Source organism: Desmodus rotundus, chromosome 7 (genome assembly GCF_022682495.2).
Source record: "Desmodus rotundus isolate HL8 chromosome 7, HLdesRot8A.1, whole genome shotgun sequence".
In the NCBI taxonomy this organism is placed as follows: domain Eukaryota; kingdom Metazoa; phylum Chordata; class Mammalia; order Chiroptera; family Phyllostomidae; genus Desmodus; species Desmodus rotundus.
Genome location: NC_071393.1, coordinates 36,131,104 through 36,144,270, shown reverse-complemented (window position 1 = coordinate 36,144,270; position 13,167 = coordinate 36,131,104). Strand labels below are relative to the sequence as shown.

Below are 13,167 nucleotides of genomic sequence, written 5' to 3'. Positions count from 1 at the left end.
CTCAGTTCGTTGGAGCATCATTCCATAACCAAAAGGTTGCGGGTTCAATCTCCAGTCTGGATGTGTACAATCCCTGGTCCAGGCACGTGTGGGAGGCAATCAATCGACGCTTCTCTCTAGCATCAATGTTTCTCTCTCTCCCTTCCTCTCTAAACGCAATGAAAAAATGTTCCCGGGTGAGGATAAAAAAAAAGTAAAATCTTTTGAGCTTCATTACTCACATACTTCACAGAGGTCTTTTGAGAATGAAATTACATCTCTATAGCAATCTAGCACATAACTGGAGTCCAGGGTCAAAAATAAACATTTAAATTGAGCTATTAGTTGGAGCAAGGAAATGCTAGACCTAAATTCAGGCATTCTGAGCTTTAAGAAGTCAAAGATGTGTTCTCTCCCTGTTTGTTGATATATACAGGACTTCTGTTTGTGACTCTAATAAGGTTTAATCAGATCAGCCACTGACAAATCATATTCATTAACAGTCTATTGATATGAAGGTGCCTCCCACCATATGGGCTTGCCCTTTAATACAGAATGGCTTAATCAGATGCCGCTGGTCTAGAGGTAGGCCGAGGAACCTGACGGTAGACACTTTCTACCGTTCTGTACCCTCTCAGGAAGGCACAGGCTGACCGCAAGAGTGAGGGTAGAAGTGGTTAAGAAGGTAATGAAGAAACTTTTTTTAAAAAAGTTTTTTATTTATTTCTTTTTAGAAAGGGGGGAAGAGAAGGAGAAAGAGAGGGAGAGAAACAGCAATGTTTGAGAGATTTATGGATGGGTTGCCTCTCGCACACCCCCAACCAGGAACCTGGCCCACAACTGAGGCCATGTGCCCTGACCAGGAATCAAACCAGCGACCTTTCAGTTCAGAGGGCACTCAATCCACTGAACCACACCAGTCAAGGTGTAATGAAGAAACTCTTAAAAGAGATCATAGGGCCCTGGCTGGCTGGAGCATCCTCCTGACCAAAAGGCTGCAGGTTTAATCCCCAGTCCGGCACATGCAGTCAGGGCACATACAGGAGGCCACCCATCACTATTTCTCTCACACTGATGTTTCTCTGTCTTCCTTCCCCTTCCCCATTCCCTCCCACTCTAAAAAAAAAAAAATCAATAAACATATCCTCAGGTGAGGATTAAAAAAAAATCAAGGACCCACTAGGAGTAAACTCAATCTCTGACCTTATTAGCCATATATTATAATCACATTAGTTAATGGACACCCTTCCAGTATCTTTTTTAAAAAAATAATTGTGGTGTTTTGTTTTTTTTTTCCTTTTTAGAGAGAGGGGAAGGGAGGGAGAAAGAAAGGGAGAGAAACATCAATGTGTGGTTGCCTCTCATGTGCCCCCTACTGGGGACCTGGCCCGCACCCAGGCATGTGCCCTGACTGGGAATTGAACTGGAGACCCTTCTTTGCTTTGTAATCCGGCCCTCAATCCACTCAGCCATATCAGCCAGGTCCCTCCAGTATCTTAACAAATGGCAATGTAAGGGTTCTGAAAGATTCTTACTTAACCAACAACACCTGAAGCAATTTTGCGACCTAGGCTTCTGACTAAGGACAAATGCACACTCCCAAGTCCCCTCTGTTGCCTAGCCTGCCTGCACTTCAGCAAAGCATGCAGCTCCTCTGGTAGAAAGTGCACAACGGAGACACGCTCAGCTGAAGCTGATGATAGACAAAGTTAAACATGACGGAGCTGAGAAAGGCAGGGGCCTCTTACAAGGAATGCTCATTTGCTGTTCGCTTTCAAAGTAACTTCTTAACTTCAAAGTTGATTTTCAAAGAACTCCATCCTTACAAGGTGTTGTCAATGACTGGGCTATGTCTCAGTAAACGTAATGATAGTGTACAGACAAAATCTTTGCTTCCTTTATGCGAAGTACCAAATCCCAGAGACACCTCATCTTTGCTATAGGCAAGTTAGAGGCTTGCTGAAGGTGGCAGGAGAGTTAATGAGATTTGCTGCTGGCTAAAGGCTAAGTCCAAGCAGCAATTTGAAAGTGGTCAAGACGGAATCAGGAAGAATGCTGGCTTTTGGTTCAATAAGGCTTCCCTACGGAATAGGGTCACCACTAGTTGTAAAGACAGAGCAGTGTGGGACTTGTGCTGCCTCCTACAGACGAGGCTTTTCCCTTTCCTGCAAGTGAAACCACTGAAGAGGAGACACTGAGGTCTCCTTCGGACAGTGATTCTAACCTTGGATACACACTACCATCACCTGGAGTGCTTTTCATAATCGTGACACCCAGGCCACAGTTCACACACATCAAATCATGTCTGAGAACCACTGCTCCCTCACCATTCCTCGCACTACAAGGAGGGGATGTCCTATAAGACAGGGAGAAGCGTGAGGGGAGCGATGTGGGGCACTTAGGTAACATTCTCAAAGTCGAGAAGAGAAGCTGGAAGTCACAACCACTAGGAAGAGAAGCTTAAAAAGCATTGCCTTCAGTAACTCAGCCTCTCATCTGTGTCCACAGAAGGAAACCACAGACTGCTAGGGCCCGAAAGAAGCTTCGTGCCCCTCTCTCTCACCCTACTTTATCATACACTGGGCAGTTGAGGCCTAAGGGAGGAAAGTGACTGGCCAGGGTCATGGTGATTCCAATGGCAGGGCCAGGAGCAGAGCCTAGTTTTTTCTCTCAGCCCGAGGCCTCCTGAACGTCACGTGCTAAACACAACCACAGGGCAAAGGCTCTGGAACTGGAGAACCTGGTGGGGACCCTAGCTCCGCTGCTCAACTGCGTCACCCTATGCAAGGCGCTGGATTCCCTTCGGCCCCAGTTTTCTCACCTGGAAAGAGGAGACAGTAACAGCATTTACCTCCGAGATGTGAGTATCGAAGGAGAGGAAAAGGGACGAGTAACACAGCTACATGATACCAACCTGGCACACTGTAAGTGTGCAATGATGTCAGCCATTCTCAGTCTTACTAAGGAAGATCAGGCTAGCAACCTGATAAGAGGACAAGAAAGAACAGGTAGGGTTATCTGAGCTAAGGTTGATACGCAAAATGTTCTAGCAGCTTCCAGATGTTATCATGCTTTCAAAGACTTTACAGCCAGCTCTGACATCAGCTCTGACCTAAAGGATGTCACAACCTCTAAGCATCTTCACCTGTCAAACTACCTATGTATCAGATAAGTGACATGAAAACACTGTGTGTGCTGAAAGTGCGGTACGAACACGGAGATGTGCACGATTACTCGATGATGTTTATCATCGCCACCACACAGCCCATCCTGGCCAGTTTAAACTCAGCCACATCGCTCACAAGGCCATGTGACAGAGCTGGAAACAAGAATGGAGAGCAAGGTCACTTTTAGAAATCCTAACATTCACTTATAACATTCAATAGAATGAAAGCTAAGAAGTAGGCAGAAGAAAAACAAGTTCAATGTTAGCTCTCAGAGCCACCAGAAGACTGAACCTCATTAGACACGCATTTAGTGGACATACTAGACAGGTGGAGATGATCAGCCTAATAGGATGGGAGACCCAAACCTTCTGGGGCTGACACACCTTTTCAAAGGAGACACTGGCATGGGTGTTGCACAGGGTTCGGTGACCAAAACCCTTTCCTAAAAACAGCAATAGAACTCCAACTCTTTGTTTCTTGAATTACGTAAAATGATGGAGGGATGAAGATAGGGTTTGGGAGTTGTGACAGGGATTTTTCTTTTTATTTCTGAAAATTACACAGAAAATTTTTATTTGCTCTTTTATGAGCACTTTTTTTTAATTTCAGAAAAAGAAGGGGGAAGTGAGGGAGTAAGGATTAGAAAGGTAGAAGAATTACAGGGATAAAAATTCTAACACCTATTCATTCACAAATGCTCTGGGATAAAGGATGGAGTCTCTGGAAAACATGATCTCTAAAGAGTCAAAAAAACTGGGGAAAGCGATGCCACCTCAGAGTTCCCTAAGCAGATCTGCAGAGCCAAGGCCCCAGGCAGAAGGCCCACCAAGGTCTACCCATTGCTGTTCTCCCCCGCCCGCCCTACTGTAGCTTCTACCTCCATCGTCTGCACAGGTCACCTGCGAAGAAGCTAGGAAATGTCATCCTCGACAGTAACAGTATATCCCTGTTTACACGGTGCCTCATCCTATCTTTAAAAAGAGAGAAAGGAAAAACCCTGCTCCAGACACAGGGTCCGCCTCACTACCTACAGATACTGCCTGCTGAAAAGTCTGGTCTTGACAGGGGTCCACAGCACAGGGCGCAAATGCACTGCTGCCTCCCTTCTGTTCCCAGACAGGCATCCCTCCCTCCGACTCCTGCAGCCTTCGTTTTTGAACACCGCAAGTAACTCAAGATTTGTTCATGTGACACATAATGCCCAGTCCCCGGATAGCTTAGGTCCTTCACTCCCCACAGTCTAAGCCTGACAACGTCCCAGGGGAGTTCTGAACTACAGGAAACGCAAGATGGGGAAAAAGGGCCCTACGTGTAGAATAGGTGCTAATATATGTGGTCTGAATGATAACTGAAGATTCTCAGAGACTCCTTTCAGCAGAGGTCACTTATGTTCCCTTAATCCTCTGAACTTCTCCGTGTGCAAGTACAAGCACCTTTTACCTATTACTCAGCAGATTTTTCAAATCATTATAGTTATAAAAAGACAACTGTCTCTTACCCCACCCTATAGGCACTCAGGAAATAAAATGAGCTTATATAAAGAATGCTTTGGGAATAACCCAACCCTTCCCCCCCAACCACCAAATGCAAGGCCATTTTCTACCCCACCACACTCAGGAGCTGGCCTAGAATATGACCCTGAGCCTGAGGCAAACCTTTTAAAACATACACAGAAAAAGCCAGAAGTTCAGTCTTTACCAGACTTAACTATCCACAACCTGAAAAAGTGTTCAGCTGTTTTCCATCCAGGTGTTCAAGGAGAGAGGGAAGAAAGACTAGAATTCTTTATAAATTTTCTTGAGAGACTAACATATCTGTCCAAGATAGTCACAAAATATATTTTAGGATTGTATAAAAAAGAATTCCCTTAAGGTCTACTTCTTTAAAACCAGATTATCACCACCTGCCCAATCTTCCTCACAGGGCTATTGTGAAAACGCAACAGCACAGTCTGCACCTTCACTAAGGGAAGATACCATCTAAGTTGTGTCTTCCTCTGGAAACGCTCTTGCCTGCAGCCTCCTCTCTGCCCCTGCAGACAGCCACTGCTTATCTGCTCAACAGAATGTGAGAGCAGGTGCCTCAGGGGCCATCGAACCCCCCTTCTCAAGCAGCCAAACCCAAAGTGCTGCTTAGAAATCATTAACGCCAAATCAATAGAACTACAGTCAGTCAGGACTTGCAACTTTATGAAGCCTTTAGGCTTGGAGAGGACTATTACCTAGACACGCCACTCTCCTTGTCTCACACGCCCTCTGCCCTCTGCACTTGGACTTTGTGCCAAAGGCTCAGCTTTGAATGTTGCAGGTCCTCAGGTCTTACACAGAGGAGTCTCCCCACAAAGCTCAGCTCACCCAGGTGGGGAAGTCCCCTTGGCTGGCTGAGAGAAGGCTTTCTCACACCTTCTCCATGTTGAACAAATGTGGCATTCTTTAAAAACAGAGATAAACCCAGACCTCTGCAAGAAAAGCCACTGAATTAATCAAACCCCAGGTTCTCTGAAACCATGCAACTGCGACAACCCCTGCGGGCGTTCAGAATTCAGTCTGGCAGCTGGAGAAGGCACTGGCCTCCCGTGCATCAGCTCACAAGCAGGGCTGTGTGACAGGGACACCACTCTTATTTAATAACACCATACAACAGACACTTTGAGTGTGTCTAAGCTTTCTTGAATCTGAATTTTTAGTCTTCCTAATATCTTAAAAAATACCTGTTATATAGGCTCTTCGTATTTCCTAAATGTATCCCTCCAGCTTCTAGACACTACCCTATGGATTTAAAGAATAAGATGTATCTTCCTAGGTAAAGTGAAAAAAGGGGGGAGGACCCCCACCTCTTCGACCTGACCTCAAGCAGTGGCCCTGCCTCCCACAGCCATTTCATAAAACGGAGAAGCACAGGACCTGGAGTTAAGACCTGAGGCTCTGTGCTGGCTCTGCCACCACCTCACTGCATGGACAAGGCAGTGGCTTCGCTCTTCTGGGTCTCAGCTGCTGCTCTGCAGTGACACAGGAAAGCTGGGACTAACGGTGTACTTACGTAGCTCCAACTCTTACAATTCTATCGGTCTTTATTGGAACTTTCAACTATAGCATCATTTTTGAGATGCTATGTACCCAGAGTTTCTATGAAAATGCTAGTGAGTTATCCCTAAACAGTCTGTTAACCTGCACACTGTACTTCAACAAATTCTGCTGGACTGTAGGAGAGACCTATGTAATAATACTCAGAAGGCACTGTTTCAAGAACTTCACATGAAAACTACTTGCAGCTGCCATTCAAGCATTTTTAACATACAAAAACAACTTCATATGGCTCAACCTACTATACAATCCTCCTAAAAAATCCATGAGGCAGGTTTTACAAATGAGGCAACTAAACATAGATAAATTAATAATTCTCCACAGTCCCCCAGCTAGATGATGGGGTGTGGATTTAAAACCAGGCAGCTGAGCTCCGGAGCCTGGGTCCTAATTGTAACGTTACAACGCCTCCCAGAATGGAAACCAGAGCTTGGGGTGTGGGAGTCTAGACCAGGGCAGTGTCTCGGAAGAAGAGGAAGAGGCTCACAGCACAGCCTCTGCTGGCTTGTACCTTTCACTTCAATGGTGGCGTTTGCTTTGGGAGCACTGTGAAAGTGATATACACAGTGGTATTCGCCTGAGTCCTCAGCTCTCGGCTTATTGATCCTGCAGAGACGAGAAGAAAAATCAAGTGAGGAAGCTGCGAACAGTCAAAATATACAAAAGGAGAATCCAGGGGCAACCAGGGACCCTGCTCTCCAAACTGTGTCCCTGAATGCAACTCACCTCCTCCTATCTAGAAAGAAAAACCGCCCTCTGAGTATCTGAAAACAGTAATGCTGTACTCCTTACTGGGTGCCAGGAATACAAAAACGAAATGAGAAGGTACTCCAGTCTAGTGGGGGAAATAAACCACAAAACAAGTAGTCAAAATAGAAAGCTGTATTCAGATATAGAAGATAGAGCCATCACAAAAGCTTCTTGCGCACCTGATAGTTCCAGTCAAGTAAGAGCAGCAAAAAAAGCAAACCTGTTCCTGCGCTTCCCTGAAGACCCTGCTTGGTAGTCCTGTTCTCCTGCCCTGTATTTTAGCAGCATGGCTTTCAGTAAGTCTGCTCACTAACAGGACCCAGGAATAGTTTTTTAAAAGCCATCAGAGTACCCACCAGTGATGTGGCTAAACTTTTTAAGGATTTTAGCTGCAGCTAAAACTGCAGGACCCTGCACCATCTGGCACCTTGCCCGCCTCCCTAGCCTCACTTCAGCCACTTTCCAGCGCTGCAGTCTCCTTTCAGTCTTTTAATGTGCCAGGCCTGTTCCTGTTTCAAGACCTTGACATTCTTTATCCAGAATGCTCTTTCAACCACTCTTAGCCACCTAAGCTCCTTTTCCACTGGTCTTGGCTTACACGGCACTTTCCTCCCACCCTCAGTCTAAGTGATATCCCCTCCCCGACGTTTTCTCTCATGCTACCCGGTAATTCCCCACAGAACTTACCATAACATATCATTATACAGAGTGGGGGAGAAGTTTATAGTTGTTTGTGTGGAAAATAATAAAACAAGCGTAAACTCAGTGTTCTGCATATTCACAACCGTAACCCTAGTGTTGCCCCACCCTGTGCATTTGTGTGATCGCTGTCCGTCTTCCCAAAAGACCGAGCTCTACGTGGGTGGGCACTGTTTACTTGGTGCACGTGCCCAGCCTATCACCTGTGCCTGGAATACAGTAAAGGAATGAATAAATGAATGAACGCAAACTCAAATGAACACAAGTGAGTGAAGAGCTGTGCAAAGATCCAAACCAAATTAAGCAGAGCCAAAGAGTGACAGAAAGGACTGTAATGGCCAAAACAGCACTTCCTGTGAATCCCACAGGGTGATCCCAAACAAGCCGTCTTGCCCCTATGGACCAGCTTCACAACAGCTCAGTTTAGTCTGACCTACACACCACCCCAAAACATGTACAGAAAGGCTGGTGTGTAATTACAGAACGCAGAGAAAGAACAGCCTTCAGATCAGAGGATAAACATTGTATAACAGGCTCCTGGTCTTTTGCTCAGTAGTTAAAATACAACACTTGTGATGGTCACATCTCTACTACACTAGTAAATGTCAAACTCCTAACCTCCACCACTGACCGGCCCAATGCATGTACCCATCTTACTACTGACTCCAAAGAGAAACACAGGTCAGAGACTGTGGATGAAAAAAGACACCACCAATTCCCCGGACTGTCTCAGCATATCCATGGCAGCATAACATTCTCAGGGGAGCGGTCCAGAGTTTTCTCAATGTGATACAAATACCGTTTCTTAAATCAATATTCTCCCAACAGAAAAACAGACACAAGTCACCTGCTCTTCGCAAATGTTCCAGAATATGGAGGAGGAGCAGAAGCTCTATCTTCAGGGCTCAAACTGACTCTTAAGTTCCTTGAGAAGTCTTGAGAAGGTAAGATCATGCCCGTGGGCCAACATCTCCCCACAACATTCCCTACTGGGGAGCAACTGAAGCAAACAGAAAATGTCCACTACAGCTTAAGCAGATGCAAGAGCTGAGACTGGCTCCACGGCTGACTTATTAGGTGGCCCAAGGAAATCATCCGTTGTTATTCCACAAAATGTGGGAGAACACAGATTTCCTAAAAAACTCTGACAATGCGGAATGCTCCTGGAGAGGTTTAAATAAGCTGATAAAGAAGAAATGCACTTTATAAAGTCAGGCTCAAACTTTATAAAGTTACGATTCAAAGCATTGTGGGTGATATAGCACAAGACCCTAGAGAAACATAACTGGCTGTCTCATACATTGAAAGAGGCATTATGGAAACACACATACAAACTTGTAAAACTAATGGACAGACCAAGAAACAGTGCCTCTTATTCCACGCAACACCTCTACTTGATTAAACTTTTCCAAAATATGAGGATGTAGCTGAAGCTGTATTTCCAAGTTTCTATCAGAAGAAACACAGTGGAAACAGATTAACTAACTTCCTGCTAAACATCCAGTATAGTAGGAAAAAACGATGACCTAGATTACAGAAAGTCAGAAGACCTAGAACCTAACCTTGGTTCTGAAACGTAATAGGTATAGTATTTGGCCTTGAAAGCAATTCACAATTATTTGAATCTTAGTTTTTTTCCTTGCCCCTCAAAAAGAAGGACCCACAATTAATGTGGACCAATTAAATAAAGGGCGCGAAAAGATCCCAACTGTGCAAAGCACTGCACAGTGGCACCGCCGCTACCGGGGACAGGCTCTCTGCCCTCACTGCAGTGTGCTCCGTCTTCGCCCTGTGCCGTGCTACCGCACACACAGGGTTGGCTGATCCTTTTCCAGATCACTTTTTAACCAGGAACAAACTATACTGAAAGGTAAGGTGCCACATGCTACTAGATATTCCCCAAAAAGCACCAAATCTTTGGCTGCCAGATAACATGGACCAGTAAATACTTCCCTTTCATCAAAGGGGACTTCCAGGCCACCATCCTTATTCCAGATCACTAAACAGCCCTGTATCCACTGGTCCTGAAAGGCTATGGTTATATTAAACACTCCTGAAAGGTAATTCACTAGGAAATCTACCCAGTGGAAAGAACACTCTGGTGATCTTGCTCTAAGAATCCTAAAGCAGATTTCAGTCTGATTCCTCAGTCCACTGGAGTAAGTCAGAAGACCCTAATTGTGACTTCCCAACTGACTAGCACTGTGACCCTGAGCAAATCACTCCCTATGCCTTCAGTCTCTCCACTTTCACAGTAATGGGGTCATCGGTGGCCCTCAAACCTAGCTGCTCGTTGGAATTACCTGGCAATCTTTTACAGACTCCTGGGCCTCACCTCAGGCACACTGGATCAGACTCTCCAGAGGACAGCCATGTATGTATGTATCATGTCTCTCTCACATTGCATGAGTATGGACTCTGAGCATCAAGGAAGCTCAACCACACCCCCTCCCATCTTCCCAGAAGCTGCTAGCCCCTCTCACCTGTATTCCATGTTGCTGGCATTCTTACGAGTAGCAGTCAGTTCTACCCCATTCTTTGTCCAGTAGCTGTACGTAAGGATGTGAGAGTTGGAGGTGAGGTTACACTGCAGGGTGAAAGGAGAACTGTCTCGAATAATGACCTCTTCACTGGTGACAATCCTTGGTTCTGGAATAAAAGTGCACAATGATAGAGAGCCATAGCCTTCTATTCTCAGAGGCCTGGCTTGAAAGTTGGATGGGGTAGGATGGGGAGACTTGAAGAGGGAGGGCAGACAGGACCACATGAGGATTTTCACTTTACCACTTTGGAGGAAGTCAAGAAAGAAAAAACAATGATTATAAGCAAATGACCACTAGCGCAGACAACAACCTGAAGACCAGCTGGCCTAGATGTGAAAAGAATGGGAGTGTTAAGGGTGCTTGTACTGGCAACAATTCACTTACGCTTTTGAATACCACCGTTTTATGATACAAGCACCACCAACCAAGTCGGCTTCAAATAGAAAACCAGGCTCCACCTTGCAGTTCTGCAGATAAAGGTAGTATCATTTATGTAACTAATAAATTCCCTATGGAGTCACTAGGCCTTGGAACAGTAACAGTGAGATTTAGATAATACGTGTATGGGTTTTCCCACATAGAAATCTGATAAGCCTATGGCAAACCAGCCATGGCCATTAATTATGCAGAAAAAAACACTGTAGATCCCAAAAGCACATCTCTGTTTAAAGTCTGTCACATTTTCCAAGTTTTGCCAAGGGGAAATTCTTAAGGAACCACCAGTTCCTTCTCTCCAGCCCTTATTTATTCCCAAAACAATTTTTTTTTTCAGAATTGCACTTCAAACACATTCCATTTTGAGATAATATAACTAGAATGTAGTATGTGTTGATATTATGGGCTCCTGGAATTTTAGAGCTGAAAGGTCCTTAGAATTCACTGACTCCCACTCTTTAAGAGCTAGAAGAGTAAAAATGACTTGTGCAAGTCCATAATTATTATTATTAGTGGCAAAGCTGGGCCCAGAGAATGTATCTGACTCAATTCTCTCTCTATTCCTGCCTCCCAACCCCGAAACACCCCACACACCTTTCACCTAGGACAAGTTATATACTTTATCTTCTGGTTCTATCCTGGGCTAAGATAACCTGGGACCACTAGTTTAATTTAATCTATAAAAGTAACCTAGGTCAAAAGTTATAACACAATGAGCAGAAAATTTTTAAGGCACACTGTATCATTCATGGAAGGTTCATCCTTAAAGCACTTTGAATCCCACCAATATTGAAGTCAAGATGTTTCTGTCTGTGTCTTTTGTTGTTATTTATCTTTCTTCTTTTCCCAGGCTTAGTTCTTTTTCTACTTTTCGTCAAATATTTTCAGGTAAAGTCTAAATTAGCCATCTTTTCCCATTCCACAATTCTAGGTATTTGCTCTTTTAATTTTTTTCCAGTGCCCTTTCAGAAATCCTTGACTGATTTCCAGTTTCCCTGTAGTACCTGGCTACTTCCTGTCTCCAGCTCTGCAGCACCCCTGACACCATTTACTGCAGCATAACGCTGACACTTGACACTTGAGGAGAGAACCCTGCCCCCCCTGGGACTAAGCTGTGTCCATGGTGAGCGCAAGGGCAGAGGACAAAGAGGTCAGGGGACACTTGGAAACATAATATCCAAGGACTTCCAAATCATATAATATTTCTGACTGTATAGATCATATTCAAAAAAATGTGATAAATAAAGCAAATCCTTAACTTTGCTTGATTAAATTGGTTCTGTTTTCCAGCTCTGTCGAAAGGACATTGGTTATCTTCCACTCAGCACTGGTCCTTATCGGTCACATCAAACAGGGTCTCTATGTACAGATAATGGAGGCATAGCAGCCACTAACACAGAAGCAGATGCATGTAAACATGTTAGTGCAGTGGTGTCCCATGGTTTCCAAACACACTGGACAGAAGCCAATTCCCTGGGCCTTAAGTCGAACAGAATGGCTGCAAACCCTGTAATGGAAGGCGCACACACACCATCAGCAAAAAGCATCACGACTCCAAGAAAAATCAAAACCAAGCAAAAACAAAAGAGAGAGAACCAGTACTCCACAGAAATTAAAAATATATAAAGGCTACATTAAAACCCAAACACACTTTTAAGTTTTTACTGAATTTTTATTACTTAATTTCATATTCAGTCCCATTTGGGACTCTCCTTCTGGTTCTTCCTCTCAGTCTGCACTGAAAAAGGGTGAACTCTGAGAATGAGGCCAAGAGCTTCCAGGTGTTTAAGCCCCAGGAGGCCAAAGTAAATGCTCCTCTTACCTGTAGCGTTGCAAATGACCACTGCAGTTCAGGCAGATTAAGAAGTTGATGAGAGCAAGCTGGTAGACTTTCTGTCAAGAATTATTGGAAGACAAAGAAAAGCACTTTTCCCCTCAAGTATTAAAGATCCAGGAGAGAGTCAGCTGGGAGCAAGTGGGTAATTTAAATAGGTTTAAATGTGGTTCTGCCAGTGGACTGGGGTCACTTCCATCCCATGACCGCTCTATATGGAAACCAGTGCTAGATCAACCCCTTTGGGCATGAAGCCACATCTGCATTCTGCACCAGCATTAAGGTGAGGCTTTTATTTCTGCAACCAAGCAAGGCCCACAAAAGTCCGAGAGAGGTGAACATTTAGAAGAAGTTCCAAATTATTTTACCTGCCACAGACTTCTATTTAGAAGCAATGATGGCCTACCCTAGCCATCATTCATATGTAGAAGAACATGCTATGGCCAGAGAGAGATCCTAAAAACTGGGCACATTTTTCTTTCTGCCTTGCATTACTCAAGGAGCTTTGGGGGAAAGTACTGCCAGGAGGTCATTCTTAGACGACTTCAACCTCCCCCAGAGGCAAATGTCCTTGAGGATCATAAAACAACCCAATTAGAGTCGAATTCAGGGTGCTTTGTTTTTTTAAGAAGGCTGGCTCTCTAAAATGGTTATCTAGGGTTAATTGACTCATAGGG

General features: G+C 44.6%; 1 protein-coding gene across 2 annotated transcripts in view; it reads right to left on the bottom strand.

The window, feature by feature from the left end:
- The window catches only part of NPTN (neuroplastin), a 65,274-nt gene that overhangs the window by 15,844 nt on the left and 36,263 nt on the right, over positions 1 to 13,167 (bottom strand). For both annotated transcript variants that reach the window (XM_024557516.3, XM_045192702.2), the window contains 2 exons: positions 10,162 to 10,327; positions 6,741 to 6,835 (listed from right to left, as the gene is read on the bottom strand). In XM_024557516.3, coding sequence (XP_024413284.1) covers positions 6,741 to 6,835; positions 10,162 to 10,327 — 261 coding nt within the window. The remainder of the gene's footprint in view (positions 1 to 6,740; positions 6,836 to 10,161; positions 10,328 to 13,167) is intronic.